General features: G+C 46.9%; 1 protein-coding gene across 2 annotated transcripts in view; it reads right to left on the bottom strand.

Moving 5' to 3' along the window:
* LOC102088970 (chromatin remodeling regulator CECR2) overlaps nt 1–24,945 on the bottom strand; it is a 106,607-nt gene that overhangs the window by 20,940 nt on the left and 60,722 nt on the right. The window contains exons 3-9 of one of the 2 annotated variants that reach the window (XM_065036791.1): nt 11,335–11,518; nt 10,452–10,591; nt 9,842–9,946; nt 9,175–9,224; nt 6,914–7,083; nt 6,088–6,165; nt 1,121–1,277 (exon numbers count right to left, since the gene is read on the bottom strand). In XM_065036791.1, the coding sequence (XP_064892863.1) occupies nt 1,121–1,277; nt 6,088–6,165; nt 6,914–7,083; nt 9,175–9,224; nt 9,842–9,946; nt 10,452–10,591; nt 11,335–11,518 (884 nt within the window). The remainder of the gene's footprint in view (nt 1–1,120; nt 1,278–6,087; nt 6,166–6,913; nt 7,084–9,174; nt 9,225–9,841; nt 9,947–10,451; nt 10,592–11,334; nt 11,519–24,945) is intronic. The other variant, XM_065036798.1, reaches the window with a different exon arrangement.

The raw sequence follows: 24,945 nt of genomic DNA, 5'->3' as shown, positions 1-24,945 counted from the left end.
GCAATTTGCCAAGGTGAAACAGATATCTGTGGCAGATCTGGAAGCTGGATGATTCTGAGTTTAAAGCACTGGATTAGTCAGGACTGGCAACCAGGAATATATGAAGGCCAAGCAAGTAATTGGATTTTCTAAAGGTTAGGAAGGTAAGCAAGTAAAATAAACTATTCTTAGATAACATCTGGTCTGCTACCCAACATCTGGTAGCAAACTGTTTCATCTTGGAAAGTTTACAAGGCTTACATGGGCTTAATATTTTTTCCTTTTCTGATTCTTTATCCATTTAAGGATTCATGATACTGATATCACCACATTTTACCGGAACAGTTTTGTGAAGATGCTCGGTGTTTCCCTGGAACTGTGACAGCCCAGCTAGCCACTGTGACAAAAGCAGCGTATAAAAGAATCCCCATTAGAGAGGCTGACAGAGAGAAAGCGGTCAGAAATGAGCCTGCTCTTAGACATCATGTGTACTATTTGAACACCTGCTGTCTGTGCCTCCATCTGATGTATTAAACACAACAGTCGTTTCTTGCAAAACAGCTTAAGTCAGCATTTAATTCATAACCACACAAAAACAAGACCAACACCTGAAACTGCCACCTCTGGTGCTCTGTTTAGCCTGGTCCCCTCATTTTAGCTCTCCAACTGATGAGACCACTAGCAATACAAAAATATTACTTCTGCTCCTCCCATGTTGTCCCCTTCCCTTTCTCTGCAAAAGGACTCTTCTTTTATCACGGATTAGGCCAAAAGGGCCAAATGCTATTCAGCAAGAGCAAACCCAGCTAATTCTGCACACAGGGAAATTAATGAGGAGGCAAGTGGAGAGGCAGAATAAGAGAACTGAGGAACACCATAAATGGCAGGAGAAAAATACAGCTGGGGCAAGGGAGAAAATAACTGATTTGAGGAAGAAAACACAGCTGAAGGGTGCTCTAGAGAATAGCTACCAGCACTGAGAGAGGTGGACAAAGTAAAAGAAACTACAGCCAAGCCAATTTATTGAGGCAAGTGCAAGAAAAGATATTCCCATTAGCATGTCTGGCAGGGAAGGAATGGAAATGGCAGATCTCAGTCTCAGCTTTGACAGCTTCCACTGCTTCACACTGGTCACACATACCTTCCACCGCTTTGACCTTCTCCTCCATCTCTCTCTTCCTCTCCTCCTTCAGCAGCTGTTCCTGCTCCCTCTTCTGCACCGCTATAAGGATTTGGCGCTCCTCTTCTTCCTCCCTGCGCCTCTGCTTCTCCACTGAACTCAGCACGTTCGGGTTTACCTGCGACGAAATGATGCACCGAAAAAATGTAACGCACTGGCTTATGCAAGTCTGAGCAGAGGCAGGTTTACTTTGAGCAAGTATTAAAGCAGACCTATAATGAATGGCTGAGGAAAAAATAAGGAAAAAAAAAAGCATTTGTATATATGAATTCTCAGATGAAAAGTAACATGTAAAGAAAAGTTAGTTGTCAAGCGATGAAACCCTACTGAGGCAGGGAAAAAGGAAGGAGAAGCGATGGGTTAGACAAACTGCTGCTCTGCCAGGATCGCACCATGTGGATTTCCCTTCTGGGCAAAGGATTCGGGCTGTTGACACTCCCACAGAACACCTCTATCCCTTCCAGATAGTGGAGTCTTGAGCTGCCAGCATAAGTAGAAAGGACTATTCTGCTATGAAACATGTAGGACTTAGGATAGTAAAAGACACTGGTACAGCCTTGTACCGAGGTATCATTTAGAGTGTTTTCCTTTCCTGTTTTAAATACTGGCCACCATATTTCTGCATGCTAATCTCTCCTGAACTAGCTCTCACTTGCTTGTTTGGACAGTTTTCCTGCTGGGTCCCCTGACCAGTTTTCTCACTGAAGGATGCCTGGCTCTTTACTGCCATGTTTCCTTACCTCCCCACTGCCAACAGCCAGCAAGGCTCTGTGTGACCCCACTTAGACTGCAGGCTTCCCACACCAGGGATCACCTGCTCCTATTTCTCCAGTAAAGTGCCAGGTGTGTATCCGGCAGTGTGGTATTACCTTTATTAGATTATTCTAATTATAAGACAAATGAATTGGTCATCCACCAGCCACTCTCTCTTTGACTTCTGCAAGACCAAGGTACGTGTGCCTTATCAGCAGGGAGTATCGGCCAGAAAAGAACAATGTGCATACAGTTTTCTCCACCTTCATTTCCAGGGAATAACCAGCAACCATCACTGAGGCAGAAGGCATTTCCTGAGGATTAGCAATCAGCTGGAGTCCCTCGACTGCTGCTCAGACCATCAACTTCTCCAGGCCCATTATTAATCCCCAGAAAAAAAATCTGGCACCATGATTACTATTTTGTCCTTGTTTCATTCCATAAAAGCAGCACCTCGGAGTGTTTTGATAAATGCTGCCTGGTTTCACTGTACCTTCTTTCCCCCTCTGCTCCCCCTTCCTGTACACAGCACTGCCCTACAATCTCCCCCTGCAGCTCTCCGTGGATGAGCATCGTGTATTATCTCCCTGTCCCCAGCAGCAAAAATATGCTAGGACAACTACGTTTCAACCACCAAAAGCCACAGAGAAGTGTCCAAAAAAGCATGATGGGACCCCTGATGACATTAGGGACATCCTGCATTTTGGGACACAGTGGACAGAAAAGCACTTATTGTGTGCTGATCCTTTTTAGGCAAACCCAAATAGCACAAGGGAACTCTGCCCACGTATGTTTTTCTTCTTCAGATCTTTGACAAATACTAGTACTTCACTCTTCTACTGCTTTCCTAGGGAAACCATGCCATGAGTCCACACACCTTTTAGATCAGCCAGCTTCTCCTCACATTTGGTCTAGAGTTAATTTCTCATCCCCTCATTCCATCCAATTATTTCTAGTTACGCTCTTCTGGGCAAGCATAAATTCTCCTCCTCTTCAGCCACATTCCAGCCTTTATGGGCTTTCTCAGACACTTACACAAAACTCCTGTGTTTCTGTAATTAGGTTAAATGTTTCCTTATAAAGCAATTCTTCCAGCTCCCTAATTATTCCAGTTCTCTCTCTCAGATCTTTCCTCCAACTGATCAATATCCAAACACCAGAATGCTCAGAACTGAAACTGCCAAGTACAAGAGGTTAAGAATGTACAGAATCAGGTCCTACATTTCCACTTCCGATTCTTTTCATATCCATTTCTCTTAATCGCTCTGCCATCTGATTTCCTACTCATGCACTGCAAACTACTTCCTTTCAGGCTAGATCTTGACCATTGTCAGTTTTCCCTCAACTTTCTTGATCAATCTTCAAATTGCAGTAGGAATCAAGAGTCAGGTTCTGCAGCAATTAGGAAGAGAAAGAGGTGAGCAGAAACCAGCCACCAGAAGTTGGTACACCAGGGTATTTTATTGAGGATGTGACCATCAGCCTTTCAATTCTCCAGCCCATAGATCTAAGTTAGACTGGCGTGCCACACTAATTTCTTCAATGGTTGGTGCACAGGTTAGTCCTTCCCCTTCCCTGGATTCATACAGCTTCCATCATTCATGTCCTACAGAAACAGGTACACAACATCCAAGCCGCAGTGCTCACACCAGGACCTCTCCAAGTCTGCTGGGTGTATTCAACACCTTGTACTGGAACGGCGCAACACAGAATCCACAGCACGTTCCCCATCAACCCACCACAAATACGGCATCGACAAAGCAACGGGACAATTTGAAGCAAAGGAGAGGATATCATCCTAGCAGAGCCAGAAAGATAAGACAAGGGAAAAGCAGAAAGCACAAGCGCAGTGCAGTAACCACCAGGAACTGCAGCAGGTGCCCATGACAATGGCACTCTCTCCCTGCAGTGCTTGCAGGGCAGTGGCAATGCTGACACAGGCTTTTCAAGACGCTTCAAGACATAGAAATAATGTGATTTTCAGAGATAACAACTGCCTGGCATCCCACTTAAACCTATGGAGGATGAGGGTTCTCAACTCAGTTAAAAAAATCAGCAAACACAAACTCCTGCTAGATGTGATGGAAACAGATGCCTATTGGGACAATAAGAACATGAACCAAACACAAGTTAAAACTTCCTTCCTAACCAAAGAGGTGGCAAAGAGACATTTCTTCAGCTTCCTCCCCACTTGAAGGATAAAAAACACTCCTTGCATCTGTGACCGTGGCATCACCACCTCCTTCCCTCCGCCAGAGAGCACTCCAGGACACAACATCACTGCCTTCTCCCCCCGGGACCCCAAAAGGGTCAAACTTCTGCCTTTTGCTTTGCTCTCCAGACAGCGGGTATCGGGCTTCAGGAGCAAGAGGCCAGGAGGCGTGGGTGCCCCGGGCGCCCCGGCCCCTCGCCCTCCAAACCTTCCCTGCTCCAGTTTCCACGGCGCTGCCCTAATGAGGGTGCTGCTCAGGCGGCTCTTTAATGAGGAGCTAATCTGAACCACCTGTTGAGAAATCCTCCGCAGGATTAGGAGCCTACAGAGAAGTTATATCTCGGACTGATGCGGCATCCAGCTTGCGGAGCCAAGAGGAAGGGGTCACCTCTGCACCGGGCTGAAGTTTTCTCCCCCAGACTCGCCTGCTGCCCACTCCTCGCTCGGCAAACAAGCCATCAGACATGCTGGCACCTTCCCTGGCTCCCCTGTGACAGGGATGACTGCCACGTCCTGCTGGGGAGCCACTGCCAGCATCCCCATGCTCATGCTGGCTGGCTCCCCATGCCTCAGCACAGCGGGTGCTGGGAGGGCCCCCCACTTGCTGGAAACGTTTCACTGGCCCACAGGCAGCAATTAACAGCCCTCTGCTGCCGCAGACCTGGAGCACCTGCGGTACTGATTAGCATCATTCAGGCTCCATGTGTTTCCCACTCCCCTCCTCCTCTGGGATTTCTGTTGCCTGTGAACAAACACGTGTCCCTGTGCTTCCTGCATGGTGGGCTTTGCAGAGAGCAATTCTATCCGCAAACTGACCATTGCTGGGGTCTTATTTTCCTCTCGGCAGGCTTTCATCTGCAGTATGATGAGAGGTTCTTCCTTCCTTTTATTTATCTATTCTAAGTAATTATATTTATTGCAGACAACTGTACTTTCTCCTTTGTTTTGTGGGAACCCCTGACCCTGGCTCATGTAGAATATTCCCTGCAGTTTAATTTCCAAGGGTTTGACAAAACACCAGGTAACTACATTTTCATTACATCTACAGCAAGAGATTATGCCATGGCCTGATAGAATCAAACCCATTTTTTCCTCCAAAGCTAATCCCGTGTTGCCTGACCGATTGCTTTGGGTAGCAATTGCCAGTTCAAAGACCCCCCATCTCCACCATACTGTGCCTCTGGCTGTGCCAACGTGACTGTTGGGGGCTGTGTGGTGAACTGGATCGGAAAGCTGATCTTTTGTTAAAAATAACCCTGACCAAAGAAAAAGGTTATATTTAACTCTAGTCATTTTCCTGGGTTTGGTTCACTGCACAGACCCACAAGCAGCAGTGCTGTTACGCTGACGGGGTGGAGAGGAGATGAGGGTGAAGAGGCATGGAAAGAGCCGTTTCAGTCGACAAGGCTGCAGTTTGATAAGCATTTCTTTAAGCAGCCTAAATTGTGACTTCCATTTCCAGCTGACCCCCTCCTAGCTCAGCTCCATACGGCATCAGTCATTCTTCTCTCCCTCTGCGCTATCTACACCCTCATGTGTTTGCAGCCTCACGTTTTCCCCTTGGCTGAATTTCTGTCATTTCCCTTTGTAAGCCGGTTCTTCTAGCTCTCTCATCCTTCTTCAACTTTTCTTTGAACTGCCTCGAATGTGCCAGCACTTTCATTGAAGTGGAATTCCCCAGACTGAGCGCAGATTTCCATATGCATCTGCACTGGAGTCTGCGGCGGCAGCGAGGCCAGTTACCTCTGCGATGCAGAGGGCAGCACCTCCCTGCTCGCCATAGAAACCCTGAGTGTCAGCCTGCCTTTGACGGGCATTACCACCCATCTCTCTTTCAGCACAAGCACTTTCAAACCAATTCCTTCCCACTGAATAGCGATGCTGTGGTTTATTTTTTTTTCCCCCAGGAGGCATCTGCTCTCACCTCCCTCCGTCGTCCTCCCCCTCGCACTCCCCCCCTCACCTCCTGCTTGATTGGTTTGATGGGCTGATGGTCAGACATCCACCTGGGAGAAACCTCTGTCCGCTGCAGACGCTTCTCCTGAAACAGGGTTGAGAGTTGAGGGAAGGAAAAAGAGAGTGGAGGAAATTAGGGCACATCAGAGATAGTGGCAGGAGAAACTCTGAGGGTTAGAAGTGACCATGAAATCCCTATTAGCTTTACAAGGGTCGCAAACAAGCAAACTGAACTCAATCCAAGAACATCATGCTGATTGCAGAGTGCATTTTACAAAGCCATCTAGCCGAAGGATCCCGTTCCAAATCTGTCCCACCTGAAAACATTCAGTTGACGGACAATACCCTTCGGAATTTCAGGGCTCTGAGGTAGCAGCTGAAGAGGACTTAGCTAGGACAGCTGAAGCAGCCACTGCCCCTTCAGCAGAGCTGGCTGCGAAACGGCAGTAAAAGTGGAATCAGAGGCAGTTTGCATAGAAAAGCTAGGCTGTAAATCACCACAGTTCAAAAGCAGACAGAGATTCCCTGCTAGCAGAAAAGGGACACAGAAGTTGGCTGAAGACAGTAACCCCTTCAGACATCCTACCTACGCTGCTGTGCAATCATGAACCAGATCCTTAATTATCAACCCTAGCCCTGCCGCTCCATGGGGGAGAGTCTTTCTCCCCATACGCAAGCTGAACAGCCCCCACGTCCACAACACTTGCAGGCTGGACCTGGGGGGAGCAGGACAGGGTGACAGACTGCTTGGATTTAGCCCTCCTTCCACCAGCAAACGTCCATGCTCTTGGAAGCGGTCAAAGAGAGGTAAACAGGATGTCATGTCTCCTCACCTTCTGCGCAATCATGTTGCAGATCTCCGGCAGGAAGTCTTCACTCAAGAGTTTGTAGAGCTGCCGCTCTCTAAGGGAAGTCCTCTCTCTGAAGCTCTCTGTGACCTGCCTCCACTCCTCTTCCGTCTGACACAGCAGCCACCATGTCCCACGGCCAGGCCCTTGGGACCCTTCAACAACATGAAAGGATGTTATCTCCACAGCAGTTATGACTAACAACTTTTCTTTATCCCTTCTGCTCTCCTCAGGGCTTGGCAAGAGCAACAGATATGGCCAATGGCCAATGCTATGAGAAACATGTTCTTCATGTAGATCCAAAGCTCTCTTGATCCACCAGCAGCACTGCTGACTCCCCATGTGACACCGAGAGGGATGCCCAGACACAAAGGAAGTACACAGGTAAAGAAGTAATGGTGGCGCTTTGCAACACGTGGGTAGCGTGACACCCCTGTAGCAAGCCTCCATTCCATTTATGATGGACCAGAGAGAAGGATTTAATTTGTTTCTTGTAATGGAGGCTGTCAGCCAGAGCAGGACATAGGGTAATGCAAATGTCTGATTCAGTCTGGCAGCAGAATAAAAACATTGAAAATTAATGTTATTTGAAATAAGCCAAATTTTTTTTTTTTTTTTTTTTTTTTTTAGCCCTGAAAACCTTTGCTGCGGTGAATAAAACCTCCTGTTCTCCCCAAATGAAACATTTTGTTTGCAGGCACTTGAAAGAGCAGAAGAGGAAGTGAAGGATGGGCTTCATCGGGCTGCCAGATGAGGGGGAAGTTCCAAAAGTTCACATCCCATCCCTGCTCCATCCAGAGTGGGATCTGAAGCAGATCTCCCACTGCTCTGAAGCATGTCCCAACTACCAAGACACTCCGAACTGTTCCGCCTTGTGTGAAACATTTGAATATGAATTGCGGAGGAAGGACTCTCTCGTGTGGTGGTTGGAACACCCACCTGGAGAGGGGGAATGTGGTTCCTGCTCCGCGAATGTTTACACAGAGCGGAGAAGCCTCATGGGTTGCAACTTGCATGCTTTTGCCCTGGGACGCTCTGTAAGCAAAAAAGGTTGTGGCCCATTTTTGGGGAGGGGGAAGATGTTGGTTCAAATCCCTTCAGACTGAGGGGTTCTCAGCTCCCTCTACACTTTTCTAGAGCTAACCACATGCTACTGGAAAGAAAGCAAGGGTCAGCACCCCCACTAGCAGATGTCACGTAGCTTCTCACCACATTTTCAAGCAAATTAACTATGAAAAATATAAAGAAGCAAAAGCCAGAGCCCTTTTCTCTCTGACCCTGACCCTTTTGTGGATTTGAGCTGCCAGCTCTCAGGTTGCCCCAGGAAGGCTGGAATGCTGCAGCCTCCTTCCAGCCACATCCCCTCTCATTGGCAACCTCCATGCCGGGGTAGTGGCCCACAGCAAGCACAGGCCACCTCCAGGTCACAGGCCAGCATACAGCTTAACCTGCCCTTGGCTTTGGCTCCAGTTAACATACCGGGGACTGGTAACTGAGATGGTGAATGATCTGATAAAATCCCCAGCCCCTCACTCACCCTGCTCCTGTTTTGCTGCCCAGCTCTGGAGCAGCTCCTAGGAAATCTGAAGAGAAAGGGCTTAGGGAAGGAGGCACAGGAAAGGAATTGCGGGCTGAACCTCAGGGTTATGTGGAAGCCAATGCATCCTCATGTATGAGAAGTGAGTCCCAGGCCCCTCAGACTCAGATTCCTGTTATGTTGCCAACTCTCTTTCTCTGCTTTCCTCAGTAACCCTTAGGTGGGTATCCCCAAGCCATCATTCACAGTGTTCAGTCACCCAGTGATCACTGGGAAGGAGAAGTGAGGAGAATCAAAAATGGTCTTCCTTCCCTATCTTGGCATCACTCAACCCACACTCTTCCCAGTCGGAAAAAAATGCACTCGCTACAAACATGGGCTTGTGTTCACCTCATCCCTGGAGGAGCAAGGGCCATTCATGGCCCATTTCCATCAACTTCAGTGAGTAGGTGGGCCCCCAAGGCCTAGTGTAATCCAATACATTATATTTCTTCATCCCAAACTAATCCATGATAAGATAGGAAGCCCACAGGTGCCCAGGCTCCCAGCTGCAAGGAAGCCTCTGACGCCAACCGCTCCTTCCAAACTCAGCCCCAGCCACCAGCAGAAAGACTCTCCCTTTCTGGAGAAAGGCATTTCTCTGGACTTTGATAATTTAAGAGCGGTGTTAGCTGATGGTATCAACCCTGACCCGGCAAAATCTCTTTACCATTTCTTATCTGAGTCTCACGGATTAGCAAGTTCTCTTCTGCCTTCTCCCTACAAAAAAAGAAAGAGGAGTGATACAATAAATACATTACTTCACATCATCAAAATGTAGGTGCTTATGAGGAGAAGAATGGGGGATGCAGCAATGATCAAATACACAGCAAAGCCATGGAAAAAACAAGCATGAAGAACACATGTTCAATATATATATTGACATATATTTGTATCATAGCCTTATAAAATTCTAAGAAGTGAAAGGTGCAGGCTGGAGTTGGGCAAGGACTGTATTTCAGTTCTTATGGGAAACATCCCAGAATCTATACTGACTCAAAGTGGCCAGGATTTTTGGCTTCAAGCGCTATCCGGTGAAATCCTTCTTTATCAAGAGCATATCCCTTAACGCTGCACCGGGGAACTGCATCCACAGTGAGGCAGTTGGAAGACTGATACCCACTCTTTCACCCAACTTCGCTTCCAGCTCAGTCAGAATTTTCTTTGGAGAGTGATCAAAGCAGCCACCAAGTCTGAGCTTGCTTCACTTCAGAGATGCATTGAAATTATGGCTGCACGATATATACATACTTATTGGGGGAACCCCAGAAGTACATTATACTTCCCTCTGGGAACATATGTATTTTATGTCTATTGCAGGAACAACCTTTCCATACCTCAGCATATTTTCTTCCAGTAGTTTTTTCCGCTTTGGGGGTCGCCCTCTTCTCTTGCCTGTTTTGCCAGGAACATTTGAGGTGTTTGTCTGGCCCCCGCATCCCCTGTAAAATGGCAAAACCACCATGAAATATCTGCTGAGCAAGGGAACTGCGGCTGGCAGTATGGGAGAAGGGCAGGGAAATCAGAACAGCTGCTAGAACCCAACCAAAGAAGGGATTAAATCAGAGCAGCAACAGGACAGGGAAGGGAGGAGAGGAGAGATTCCCACTCTCTGGGAGTCTGATCTGGGAGCCGCCGGCACGGTGCGGGGCAGACAGGGAGGAATGCAGTGGGGCAGGCAGCATCGCTCCCACAGCAGGCTCTCCTGGTGCCACAAAGGCTGCAGGCTGGCTCCCACACAATGCACGACACGGGGCAGCTCGCAGTCTGCTTGGCAACTCCAGTCTCGCCCCGAATCACCCCAGCCCTCTCTCAGGCCCCCCCCGCTGTCGTCCCCGACACAACAGCAGCCAGACGGAGTCCCCTCCAGCCAGGCTGGCTGCGCTGTGCCCCCATCACCCCCTGCACCCAGACACGGGGGGATATGGGGTGAGGGGGGACTGTTACCTGTCTGGAGCCAGCTCTCCGTTGGGTTTCCCCTGCACCGGGTCCTCCTTGTACATCCGTGTGCCGTAGAAGTACCAGTACAGGGCACCGCTGCTGTCCTCGCCCAGCGGCTCCACGCGGAGGCTGTCGGCGTCCAAGCCCTGCGCCCACCGAGAGCCCCCCGACAGACGGTGACAAGTTGAAAAGCAGCCACATTGTCACACAAAACATGACGACACCCCTCGGCGAACACCTCCCTCCGTCCTCCCCTCCCATCGTGCCACAGCAGCAGTACAGCTGCTCCTCCAGGCCGAGCTGGGAAAATGTTACTCCAGGGGGAAAGTGGCGTTCGCTCTCTGTCCAGGGAGGGATTTAAGATTGGCATCACTAATTTGAATGGCCTCTCTCATTTTAACATTTCATCTCTGGTGCTCCTGACAGGGAAGGTCTAATTAGTGCAGCAACAGTCACACACAGCCCTGAGAAGCTCCCTCCCCCCTCCCTGCCACCACCCTTCCCCCAGCTCCCCCAGTACACTGCAGCCCCATCCTTTCATCTCACACCATCCCTCAGCAAGGCAGTCTCGGCTCTCACAGCCCTGCCATTACAGTTGGAGCATCTCCAAATTCACTCTTTGAAGGAAGAGTAGCCGATGAAGCCAATTTACTTTGTGGCTCCTGTGTTACAAATGCATCTGCGCATGGCAAGGGCCCCATGAGCCGTCTTGCGTGCTTGCCTTGAGTCCTCTACAAGGCAGGGGAGGAGATGGGGAACTGCCGACCCACCGCACTTCCACTGAGCACCTGGCCTTAAAATACACTTAATAGCATCAACCTTTCTCTTCACTGATCTAGCCCAGGTCCTGCAGCCGCCCCATTTCCCCCTTCCCTGCTACCCAAAGCACCTTGAGGAGGTCAAAGACATCATCTGCATCAAGGCGGTAGTCACAGAGGCGGTGCAGAATCTCAACGCGGGTGCGTAGAGGCAGCTCCTGGAAGGTGGACTCCCGCAAAGGGTTGGGTTTCCCTTCCTCCAGCTCCCAGCGGTAGTTGATTATGTCTTCCAGGTAGCTGTGAAACGTCTGGGATCTAACCAAGGAAACAAAGTCCCAGACACTCACTGTAGTTCACCATGGCAGATGCACCTGGTGTGACGGAGTGATTCGAACAAACACTACAGAGACAGCTGATGAAGGACATCTGTGCCCCACGACAGCTATGGTTAACTGCAGCTCTGTAACTCAGGTTCCCAAAACCCGGTATCTCATTGCAGCACAGTGAGATCGCACATTATACACATACTGCTCACGGGACACTGCATTACTGTTATTTCTTTCCAAGCTGAAAGAACAAGCTCAATATGATCTTGCCTCAGCCCCATCCCCTTTCTAACCCAATGGTCAGTGTCTTGAGCGAGCACAGACATCAGCTCTTAAACCACGATGGAATGACACTGATGAGTCTGATTCCTTTCCGCCTCTCCCCATTTCATGCATGGACCCTCTTCTTCAGCTTTCCATTTGCTTCTCACATCCATCACTGTCCAGCCCTGCTCCGCTCTCTACCTCTAGGCAGTATTTCTGTCCTAGTTCAGCGGCTTGAAACTTTCCATAGTTGCCTCTGCCATGATCATCTCCTTGTTGCTCTACTGCTGTGTGCTTCCCAATTTGTGGCCCAAATTCTCCTCTTCCTCTGTCCCCAAAGCTGCTGCCACTTTCTGCTCATTCCTGCACCAGTATCTCTGGCAGGACATCTGCACATCTTGATTAGTGCATGTGGCTTAGACCCTGCCCCACAACAAGGCTCATTCCCATCATGAGTGTACCTCAGCCTCAAGGACTCTCTCCTCTCTAGTCTCCCAGAAGATGAAGCTGAACACTTGAACTCTTCATAAACACTGCTATTAAAACTGTCTTTCTCATTTGCTAGCTGGGCCACATAAAGTCCTCCTCTCATTGCCAGCAGTTCACCATATAAACCCCAAGGAAACACACATTTCTTACCATCATCTGGCACTGAGGGTAAATGTCCGCATCTGACACACATTAGATTGCCGATGGGGCTTAAGGCTAAAAGAACTCCTGTCTGTATTTTAACAAGACTGCAGTCCTTATTCTGACTGCTGAAAATCTCAGGTGAGGGAATGAAAAAAGTGCTGGTGAGGCTGTGTGTCCCTAAATATAGAAGTTTCTTAAGATCTGTCCATGTCACTTGGAGCCCTGAGCCTTGCCAGGCTCTCTCAGCCTGCTGGAGTTGTGTACGCTGAGTGCAGCAATGGGAGACTCCCCTGTGCCCCAGCCATTCTTGCACACACGGGAAGTCCATATGCCAGCAAGAACACCACTGGGTACACATTCCCACTAGCTCTCAAAAAGGCAGCTCAACTTGATAGGTTTTTGGCACAAACAGATTACTCTGTATGATTAATGGAACCATGCCAGTGCTACAGAATTGCATTTGCCTGAGAAATTGCTAACTACTACAAAAGCTATTAGTTTTGAACAAACAGATAGAAGAGTGCGATCCAACTGGAATAAGATTGTTAAAAGTCAACAAGAAGTTTAGCTGTTACACGGGGGGCTTAACTCATTTGGTAGAGACTGGACTTGGTTGCATGGACCATGACTGGACAGTGACTGCAAGAATAGATGCTGCATGATTCCTCAAGCCATGTCCACCTGGCAGCATTCCTCTTCCTCCTTGAGCAGAGAGAAGTTGATGCAACCACCCTGCAGATCACTCCCCACCAGCCTCCTTCTTTCTGACGTCAAACGCAAGCTGACCTCCCAGAGATAACTCCTCTCAGCAGATGGGCATTACCAGCCATCCGGTTGTTTTTAACAACAGATGCTTGAATGCACCTAGATCTACTGCCTTCTGCAGCCTGGAATTTGCTCTTTTCTGTGTGACACAAGCAAAGCATCAGTATTTCCAAGTGTCATTGTTTTGCCCCACTAATGTCAGCAATCAAAGAAATACAACTTGAAATGGTCCCTTACACTCACAAAGTTCAGTCAACGCAACAAAGGAGGACGGGTTTATGAAGCAATTTCTGTACTGTCACAGGTGCTAATTTTATGGTAAAAACTACAGCAACTATCCTTTTTTACAAATGAAACGTTCGGTGCAGAGCACACCTACCTGAAGTGGCTGTGCATTACCACAGTGCCTTCCTCATGTACCTTAAGACCCAATCCAACTTCCCACAAGGACTTAAACCTGTCAAAAAGTAGGATTCTAGATTCTCTTTATATACTTCTTATCTTTAGGAGTGCTATTTCATCATACACGGCTAAAATGCTAGATATTTACTGAAGACATTGGATTAAAACAAAAAAAAGACATTCATTGCATAATGGCAATGACTGTAAGCTCTCAGAGAACATCCAAGTTTCAGAACCCCAAGTTCGGTTGTTCAGCTCTGTCAGAGCTCAAGGTTAGAATATTATTTCATCAGATCTGATATAGCTCTGGCTATTTCCAGTAAAATTGACTGAAAAGGCGGTTTCCCTAGGATTCTGAAAAACTCGTGGGTGACATGAGATGCCAGGAAGAAGCAATAGAAGTAGCAGGGCTTTAGTTGTTCCTATTTTTCTGGTTAAATTTTTTCCTACCAAAAAAAGGGAAAAGTATGGCTCAGACATTTACTTTTACCACTTGCATGAGTTGACTTATCTTGCTCTACCATTTTGTTTGCTTTCAAAGAAAACTGAACCAGGAAGCCCTTCAATTCCAGAAGACCATTTGAAATCTTTGCCTATGTAACTCTCGTTCCCCCTGGGGACTGGCTCTGTTGACTTAACCGATTTGGTGTGAGTTTGGCTTTCACCTAAGTGGCTAACACTAGAAATTTCCGCCGTCCACCCAGTGTCCGATACATTACAAGCTCTGTCCACAAGAGTACTTTGAGTTCCTACTCCCATCAATTTTCAAAGACAGCTACTGCGCATTTGTCGCTTTGAATAAGGATAGAAATGAGAACCAGAGATGGAAACCAGATGTCTCAAGGCATTCCCAATCACTCTCAGTCTTACCCAATTTATATTTTCCCTCTTCCCTGGGGCCAGCCTCTTTCCTCCAGACCAATTTGGGGTGCTCCTCTTCAACCTGGCTGCCACACCTACTGTTGGTCTCACTTAGCCTGTCTCTATTAAATTTCCCTTTGAAAAAGGTTTCCTTAACAGGCCCCCTGGTTTGCATAAGAAAATCTGCAGGGAGCACAGCAATCTGCCCTTGGGGTTCTTCCCTGTGCAAACCAGAAATGCTCAGAACTGTTTAGCATTATCCATACAATTCAAAACCAAGAATGAGACAGACAGACCTGGATGCACTCTGTCAAATATCCTTTTTTCAAGCTTACAAACAGGACAGTGATATACCTAGAGATGTGGCAAGTCCTACAGCATCTGCTGCACCTGAGAACATCCAAAAACCCTTTTGTAGGTGGGAAGAAGGCAGGAATGAGATCACTGAGTTGAGGTGACAGAAGTAGCTCTTCTCCTGAGGTTCTCAGCATAACTGAGACTTGTAACAACACTTGACCAACAGAGGTGATATTAAACCGGTAATAGCCTTTCTCTACAAATTGAAGTATTCCTAAAGACAATGGACTGGTACACAAACACATTCTATCTCAGGGCATGTATCCAAAGGAAAATCAACTCTCCCCCGAAAGTAAACTGGGGCTTCTGGAAACAATAATACGAAAGTGTCAGACCACAGGCCACAATGGTTGTCACTGTATCTCAACCACTTCTACCACCTCCTGTCATACAGCAAAAACATCTTCTGTACAGCTCATTAACCAAGGGAAACCATTACAGAGATCACCTGCAAGAGGTCAGAGAAGTTACCCTGGAGTACTCAGTAAGTATAAAACTTCAGCCTTCCCACAGACTGTCTTTCTCTCAACCTCAGTAACCTCCGCACCATTAATATTTCAGAAAACTAAGACAAAGTTTCCCTCGGTTGTCACAATGTCCCCCTGTTTTGCAGATGCCACCAGATACGCAAAGCAATTTGGATAGTTGTAGCGGGGAAGTGGTGGAATAGCACATGTGCATCTATATGATACATGCCAGATGGATGCAGGTGACTTCTCATGAGCCCAATGCAATTTCTTCATCTCGCCCCTGACTGTGCTCTGAAACCACAGGGTCATTGTCAGAGGTCCCTATCTTTTTTTTGCAATTATTAGAAAGGAGGCCAAAGCTGAATCACACTTGTGGTTGAAAGTTTTAACCATACACTGCAGACATCTACATATACAAAAGGAAATCTGAGGCACAGGGAAGGACACGACCCAGCACATCAGTGTCCAAGGGAAGGCATAGCTGCAGACAATCTACAAGAGTACCAGCGAGGTTACAGCTCAAGTTGCCTGTGATCTTTAGTAGCAGCTGCAAAAAAATCAGAGCATAAAGAAGATAGGAGCAAGTTGAAGGAGGGGCATCTCCCAGACATGGGTGTCAGCATCCAGAACAGTCAGAGAAATTGTGCACCCCCTTGAGAGCCCAGTGCCGCAGCCCCCGACACCTGCCACCCAAGGAGGGGGTTTCCCTGTGCCACAGGAGGGGGGGGCTGAGGAATCCTCCCCCTGCCTGCACATGCCAATTCAGCAGCCTGCCTCTGTGGTGGGTTCCCCTGCTCACAGAAGAGGCACCCTTCCCACCACCCAGGGTTTTAATGCACAGGGCCACACTGCTGTTGGAAACAGAAGCTTGGCCAGCTCACAGAGCGAGCCCTCATCCTGCTGCTCATCGCCATGCCCAGCTTCCTAGAGAGGCTCCTTTGGAGACCTCTGGAAGAGAGAGCAAAAATTTTGCAGGGTTGACAAGATATGTGGAAAAACTTTGTTGGAGCTTCTGGTGTGCATGCTTGAGATAGCTGCATCTAGAGACCCCAGCCCCACAGGCACCTTGTAGAGCAAACTCAGTGTAAAATGCCTTCTGGGTGAGTCCAGCACTGTTGAGGCTGGAATTATGTGTAAACACAAACACTTCTTTTTTTCTTTTTCCTTTTAAATCCTTGTGCCCAGAGGAAGCAGAGTGACTTGTGCTTTTAGTTTTAAAGTCTCCAAAGTAAATCAAACCTTGGCTGGGAAACTGTAAACAAAATCAAGCCAAAAAAAACAAAAGCAAAAACAAACACTGACTCAGTAAGAGAGTCCCCGTGTCAATCTGCACTTCCCGCAGGCAGGGTGCCATGGCCCGAGTGTGGAATTACTGTCACAGCACACTTCCCTATCTGCTCTATTGCTGCCAAGTTTGTTACAAGCTCCCCCTCTTCACTCCCCTTTAAAAAACCCCCACAAATCAAACAACAAACCTAAAAACCATCACACAAAACCCTCAATCCTGTGGGAATAAAAACTGGATTAAAAGAAACATTAGGGTAAGGAGTTGGAAATATTGGAGACAGAAATCTCTCAGTGATGCTCAGATACTGCTGGCACACACAGATAAGCCTTCTGAAAGTTCAGATGCCAAATAATTGCCTGTACCCACTAGCTAGAATATCTGTCATGTTGACAGTGTTTTAAGTCTCTTGTTTCATTTAATTTACAAAATGCAACGGAAGAATAAATAAATACTGGAACACTCTTGAGCTGAAACTGCTGGGAAAATGGCAAGCCCGACCTATTTCCAATCACAGACAGAATATTGTTCTGTACTTAAGCTTCAAACCAAGAACCTTGACAAAACCAGAGGATGACAGAGAGCAAGAACAACAATAGGTCACCTCCACCTCCTGCCCAGGAGTAGTATGAGGGAGAAACATGGAAAACAAGACGGGCAGAGCTCAGCCTTTCCCTCAAAGACTATTTAAACAGGAATATAATTACTCTTGTAGTTCCTTTTACAGAATTAGCCAGTAAGAAAAACAATAGAGGCGATACTTCTGTCCGGTAAAAGCTTTAAAAGCTGAAAAAAACTTGGATTCCCTCAGCAACCCAGCAGAAGCATTGTTTTTACAAGGTTCTCAGTAATAAGTGAAAAAGGTTTCTTGGGCATCTAATTCACAGCACACAAGAGGATTGGTTTTGCCTCTGTGATCTCTCTAGTTAAAAGAAACAACAGCAAAGTCAAGGTCTTATCAGAACAGACTTTCTATCATGGAATTAATTTTATGGACTGAGGATATTTCACCTTATGGGCTGGCACCTTTTAAGTTCTGAATTGGCAAAAGGCACCAGCTTGGTGTTGTGAGTCACTCAGGTGTTAATGAGAGCATTAACTGACAGATGGCATTCAAGATATTTCTCCCCTCTCCAATGAAGACAGCTTCTTTGCTACAGCAGAGATCAGGAAAGCTTAATTCTTAACAAGCGTACAATGCTTTGGCACAAAGGCAAGCCCTCCAGAAGGTAATGGGAAGGATTCAGGGTTTGCTGGGATGACCTCAGTCAAACATCATTAACAGGGTCAGGAGAAGCAAAGCCTATTTCAGAAGAAAAAAATAATGTAAGGGCCCCCATGATCAATCTATCGTGGCTTGTCAGAAAGAGAAAGCTTAGTCTGACCTTAGAAGCAATATGAGTTACTACTACCAGCCTGACCTTGAGCTCTCATGCAACAATGGGGACTTTTTTTTTTACTATATTAATGAGTTTTCTTATCTGAGGTGGGGGAGGAAGCCTTATGGACCAGCTTGTACTTTACCTTCAAACAATTTAGCCTACTGAGAAACTAAGTCATGCATGATGCAGGGGAAAAAAAAGATACAACTCCATACTTCTGAGGGAGAAAAGGGTTGAACAGGTATATTCCCCATTTCCTTCCAAGCCCTGTATGTGTGGCTCACTCAGAAAGTGTGCAAGCCAAGAGAAAGCACATATTCCTCAGACCATAGGCCAACTTGTCATCGGGACAATCAAACTGGCAGAGGCTCAAGGGCAAGAAGCACCTTGAGGGGCCCCTCCTCAAAACATTTCACTGTAGCAGAGCAAAATGACCAAGGAGCTGGAGATTCAGAAGTCACGACCCAAAGCTTTAACATCCATATTTCATTTCTGATTCAACTGTCAGTGCCACTAGCTACAGCAGTGTCCTGCACCACTGATGGGGACAGACTTCACAAACTCCAGCCAGGGACAGTCTCGAAGGGAGCAATAACTCCTGGCCACAGCAAACTGGTGACAAGATCTCAGGAATGTCCAACCCTGGCAGAGGCCTTGTGAGGGAGGAACCAAACACCCAGGCTCATCCTAATTTTCAGTGCCATTCTTTGGTTCACGCCTGGAGAAGACCAGCTGACCTGCAAGGGGCTGTAAACCAAAGGAGGAGAGCTTTCATTGATAGACACTGAATGAGACCATAAAATAGGAAAAAACAATTAAACTGGGCTTGTCAAGGTTCCAAAGAGAAGTTTCTCCTCCGAGAGTCAGAAAGACAGCAGAGATTGCTGGACTGCAAGACCATCACAAGGCACGTACAGACCTACCTCTTTGTCCTCCACCTCTGAATTCAGAAAACTAGTTCTACCTAGATGCTGCCCAAACTTCAAGTAGTTCTGTGGCTTGCCTGTGTGGCCATTCAGGAGCATTGGCAGTGAAGGAGAGGAGAAAGACCCTTGAAGAATCAGTATGGACTGCACTGAGTTCTTCACATGATGACCTTTGTCTTCACCCTTGTTGAACTTTCTGCATTACAACCATTGTTTTGTTTCAAACCATAAGGACAAAAACAAACAAACAAACAAACAAACCCAACCAACCAAAAAAACACAACAAAAAACCTCCCAACTGTGTAGCAAGTGTTTAGTAGTAGCAGGTCTCCCTAAAGTAGTCTGGTCTAACTCTTGAATTTGGCAGTCTGAAACATGAGTTATCAGAGGTTTCCATGTCCATGAAGGTACATACAAGTTTTCTGCACAAGTAGACAACAGCAGAATAAATTCAGCACCCTAGCAATTTCTGTTCCCTGACCTTCACTTGTCCACCCCATAACTTGCTTCCAGAGCTCAAATGTGGTACTGAGATCACTCCCAAGAATATGCTGAAAAGGTGCTTAGAGAGGACATCGAAGTTCTTGACCTTTACTCCAACATGATAATACAAAGTTAGGACAGGAGGTTCCCCAGCAGAAGGGCTGCTTGATCTTGCTAAGGAAATCTAATTTACATGGTTGGATGCCAGGGAATCCACTGCTTTCCCAGCTGAACTCCTAATGTGTTCATGATTGGGAGAGGAAGAAAATTAGCCAAAAAAACCCAAAGCTATCAGCAGCTACAAATACTCCACTCCTGCTCCTTGTCTTCCTCCATCTTACCTCAAGCAATCTTCTATACAATACAAACTGGGGAAGTTGGAATGGGAGCTGGCAGATATGCTGTATCCCACAGAGAAGCAGAATAGGAACAGCTATGGAGCGAGGCGGTGTCTCCAGGGAAGCAGAGAGAATGGAGAGCTGATGTGGGCTGTCTAGTCTAATAAGGGATCACACCACAGGAGCATGTGCTGGCTTGACAGAAGCAAGTGCAGCCACTTAACCTGGGTATGACAGCTGAAGTGAGAGCGTTGCTTTGCTACCTCCAAAAAAGGGGAGCACGAAGCAAGAAGAGGAAGCCACAAGGTCACTACAGCTGTCCACCCTTCAGGGAGGTTCCAGGTCTGCTCATGCAGACGTCTTCCCTCAGCCACAGCAGACAAACTGAGCAACCAAGGAAGTTTCCAGCTTGGGCTCTTTAGTACTACTAGACCACACTCACCAACTCTTGAATTAGACAGAGATGCCCTTTTACATGCTGTGAGCTGACTCATCTCACGCACCGGTGTGGCAAAAGGGCATGCTCTGATCTTCCCGTGCTGCCTATGGTCCGTGCTTCTCCTGTGATTTGGCTTTTATCTAGCAACCACCCTATGCATGACACAGCTGCTGGGGGTGACTTGTTTGTTATTTTGCTGAGAGAAGGCAGAAAAGCAGCAGAGATATTGGCAGATAGAGCACAGTCCCACATTGGCCTGTTCTGAAAAGGCTCTTCCCTTAGGCTGGCAAATGCCGGGGACAGGCAGGAGTGCTGAGATAAGTGTCTATTTGATCTTCTCTCCCCCATTCACCCTGGATTTTTCACTGCTTTATGTTCACAAAACGCCAAGGCAGCTAATCAGTGCTCTGTGACCCCTGTTAATTGGGCTGTGTGAGAGAAAGGCAGCACCGGCAGGAGAAATCACACATACCTGTTACTTTGAACTGTCCTGTCATTTTCCGTCTCCCTGCTTGCAGGAGCTCCAAGCACCCTTCTGTGAGCCAGGGCTGCTCTATTTTCATCGCCATTCCCAGGATCAGCAGGAGGGGCCACAAGTGTTTCATGTGGTTGTCCTACCTCTTAACAGCTCAAGGTACACGGATGCAACAAAGAGGCATGTTTTTCCTTCTCCTTCTGTGCAAGAAGGTGAAAGTGATTTTTGGTGAAGGAAACACAATCTGAAGGCACTGATGGCCCTTCTTCCACCTACACCAAGCTGCTCCTCACTGCCCTTATCTGCCTCCCTGTTGCTCCTCCTCTCCTGCCCTATCACAGCACAAGGAAGAAACCAGCAGATGCCCAGCATCCATCTCCCCATCTCAAGAGACTAGGAGCCTATTTGGCCAAGTAAGCCAGAGAAAGAAAGCAAGTGGTGTGAAGATGTGAAGCACTTGAGGAGAGAAGAGTTGGATTTGCCAAGCCTGGTGGATTATGCAGTACTTGGAGGATGAGGAAGACACATAAGGCTAACTAGATGCACACCAAGTGAGGGGGACTGCATTTGATTTCTAGGTAGGAGTAAAGGCTGCTTGCATATTTTTGTTGTTTGATTAAGAAGAAATGGGAATATGAGCAGCAATTAAACCAGAGCAGCCAGAAACATCCCAAAAGACAGCTGAAGGAGTATGGTAACAAAGGAAAACAAAGTCCTAGGGACAAAGGGGATGACTAGGAAGATGCTTACACTGCCCGGACAGATTCAGAGAATTTTAATGGGATTAAAATAAATATAAACCCATGATGACTCTCTGTTTGTTTTTCAATGCTAGCTCAACCCTTCCTTCAAACTCTACACAGCCTCTGCACAGTCTCCATGAAGTGAAGATTTGTACTCTCAATGCATGCAGGGTTTTAGGGTAGTGGTATGGACAGAGAAGCAGGAACCTCCTCCCCCACTAATTAAGCTGCAATTTGAGTGAAAACTGGTAATGACAAATCAATGGGTTGGATAACTGGATTAAAAGGCAGGGGAAATAATTCTGCTAAAAGATCCTGAAACATGATTGTGGTGAGCAAACAGTATTGCTATATATATATTTGTGAAAACATAAATTAAAGTAGCAATAAATGAGCTGAAAGGATTATTTACCTTGAATAAATAAAAAGAAGAGACTGAGACAGGTTTAAAATTGTCTTTTTCCTTAATTGTAATTAATAAGTGTTTTCCGTGGGCATTGTTTGGTTTGACTCAGGATGACCATGTTCACACCAAAGGTGTGTTGAAATACACCTGCCAAGCTTTGCCAACATACTAACCCCACAGACACTCTGTATTTCACTGTTTATTCAATTTTACCCTTAAGATACTACCCTGAAACCTTTAGCCAAAGGGCCCAATAACAAATCAGTTGCCTTCAGTGTGATGTACAACTGATGAGAGCAGCAAGGGGACACTTAAACTCCAAAGGAAACCAGCTCTGTATTAGCTGCTAACATGCACTTTCCTACCTACCATTGTGTTGAAACACATACCAGAGCTCCACCATGGAAGAAAACAGATGACATTGCAGCTACTTTTTCTCTAAAAAGAGACACCTCAGTTCCTTGTGATACGGCTGAAATTGTAAAATACTGTGGATCTGGAAATAAGTCAGAACCTCCAAAAAACTCCTGGTAAGACAGGCTGTCAGATATACAAGCCGTCTGAATGGAAGGAGACTTAAGCGTCCATCAAGCAATAAGTGGTTTCTGCTTCTTTATCAGGGGTTGCACCGGATAGTCCATCAGTCATAGGGAGAAAACATGCATGTCTCCAGCAGTGTCAGCTGCTCTTTTCCTGCCTTGAGGAATCAATCTGTTGAGCCGAGGGAGTCCAAAAATGAGGCAATATCAGTTACCAAAGCTTTACCCAGAAAGGGATGCAGAGCTGTTATTAGAATAGGGTGGTACCAGTGCTGATGCCATCACACGTAATGTCCAAGGAGGAAAGGACCAAGGAAAGAGGTTATCTCACCCCAGGCACCTGTGATAAATCAAAGACAGAAATGAAAATCTCTCTGTTTCGTGCCTGAAGAAAGTCTGGTGTCAAGTTGGCCTGTGATACTGTGGGGGGATACATGGACAGGCTTCCCTTGGTCAGCTACGTGGGCAGTCTTGTCATAGAAAGAAATTAAGTTGGTCAAGCAAGACTTTTCCCTCATGAACCTATGCTGGCTGGGACCAATGACAGCATTGTCATTCAAGTATTTTTCCATAACTCCCAGAATAATCTTTTCCATTATTTTGCCAAGCATGGAAGCGAGCCTGACAAGTCTGTAGTTGCCAGGGTCATCCCTGTTGCCTTTCTTGTAGATTGGAACAACCTTCACCAGCTTCCACTCATCTGGGACGTCTCCAGATGTTGAAGACAAAAGCAAAGAAAGCATTAAACGTCTCAGATTTGTCTCCTTGTTTATGAGGTGACCATGCTCATTGAGTAATGGGCCAATGTTATTTCTGGTTTGCCTTTTGCCATTAACATATTTTTAAAAGCCCTTTTTATTGTCCCTCACAGTACTGGCCAGATTCAATTCTAATTGAGCTTTAGCTGTGCAAATTTCCTTCCTACAGTGGTGAGCTGCATCTCTGTAGTCCTCCCATGATGCCTGACCTTGCTTCCACTAACCACATACTTTCTTTTTTCACCATAGTTCAAGAACAAGATCCCTGATCAGCCAAGATGGCTTTTTGCCTCTTCTGCTTGACTTCTGACATAACGAAATTGCCTGGCCTGTGCTTTTAATAGGTGGCACTTAAAAAAAGCAGCGAACACTGATGCACCCCCACACCTTCAAAAGTTTTTTTCCAGGGGACCTTACTGAGTAGTTCTCTGAGCAGCCTGAAGTCTGCTCTCCTCATATCTAGAGTTGAGGTCTTGCTGGCAGTTTTCCTCCCATTAGTATAGATTTTAAACCTGACTGCTTTGTGGTCACTGAGGCCAAGGCAACTGCCAATTGACATTTCACCGACGAGACCCTCTCTGTTAGGAGTAGCAAATCTAGGAAGGCACCTTTCCTGGTTGGTTCCCGTAGTACTTGTACCAAGAAGTTATCATCCAGATGGTTTAGGAATCTTCTGCACCTGTTTGTACCAGCTGTATGATATTCCCAGTTAACATCTGGCAAGTTGAAGTCCCCCATAAGACAGGGGCCCATGACTTAGAGGCTTCCCTTAGTTTCTTAAAGAATAACTCATCAGTATAATCATCCTGGCCGGGTGGCCTATAGTAGATACCCACAATGACATCCGCTTTGTCTGACCCTTAATCCTTACCCAGAGGCTCTCAACTTTCCTGTTGCCAACCGGCGGCTCCATGCATTCCAGCCGCTTCGCTACATACAGTGTCATCCCCCATCTCTCCTACTCTGCCTATCCCTTCTGAATAGCCTGTAGCTATCCATCATGGCACACTGGTCACAGGATTCATCCCACCAGGTTTCGCTAATGCCAATGATATCGTATCCCTGGGACTGGGCCAAGGCTTCTAGTTCATCTTGCTTTTTCCTTGTGCTGCACGCATTAGCATAGAAGCACTTCAAGTGTGGTTCATTGTGCTCATCACCTCGTGGTGCAGTCTGAAGAATCTCAATATCATGCAGCTCCTCGAGCTTTGGTGTGCCATCCTGCTGCTCATTACTGACTGGCCTGGTACTGTCCCCTTTCCTCTTCTGATCTAGTTTAAATCTCTATCAATCAGCCCTGCTAGCTCCTGAGCAAACACCCTTTTCCCCTTCTGAGAGAGGTGCATCACATTGGATGTCAGTAGACCTGGTGAAGAACAGACCACCCCATGGCCAAGAAACCCAGAGTTCCACTGATGACACCAGCCTCAGAGCCACGTGTTGATCAGCTGGGTCTGACTGTTCCATTCTCTATTCTTGCCTGCTACTGAAAGGATTGAAGAAAACACTGCCTGAGCACCTGATCCTTCAACCAACTGACCCAAGGCTTTGATATCCCTTTTGATTGCCTTTAGGCTTCCCTTTGCTACCTCTTCACTGCCAACATGAAGAACCAATAGTGGGTAATAGTCTGAGGTCCTTACCAGCCTAGGGAGTTGTTGAGTCACATCTTTTACCCTGATAGTATGTTCAGATGAAGTGGTAAGAATCGCCTGAGACCTCGACATGCAGAGTTTTCTGTCAGACTCAAAAACCAGAAAATGATCAACAGACGCCACTGGCAATGGCAGAATGGCAGGTGGCAGAAGAGAGCTCTTGAGCCTAAGAGCCAACATGAAGGTGCATCCTGAAGGCCTTGGAGTGTATGCTAGTACTGAAGAACAGGAAAAT

The sequence above is a fragment of the Columba livia genome, chromosome 1 (genome assembly GCF_036013475.1).
Source record: "Columba livia isolate bColLiv1 breed racing homer chromosome 1, bColLiv1.pat.W.v2, whole genome shotgun sequence".
In the NCBI taxonomy this organism is placed as follows: domain Eukaryota; kingdom Metazoa; phylum Chordata; class Aves; order Columbiformes; family Columbidae; genus Columba; species Columba livia.
The sequence above is the reverse complement of the archived record's forward strand: the minus strand, read 5'-3'. Positions and strand labels throughout refer to the sequence as shown.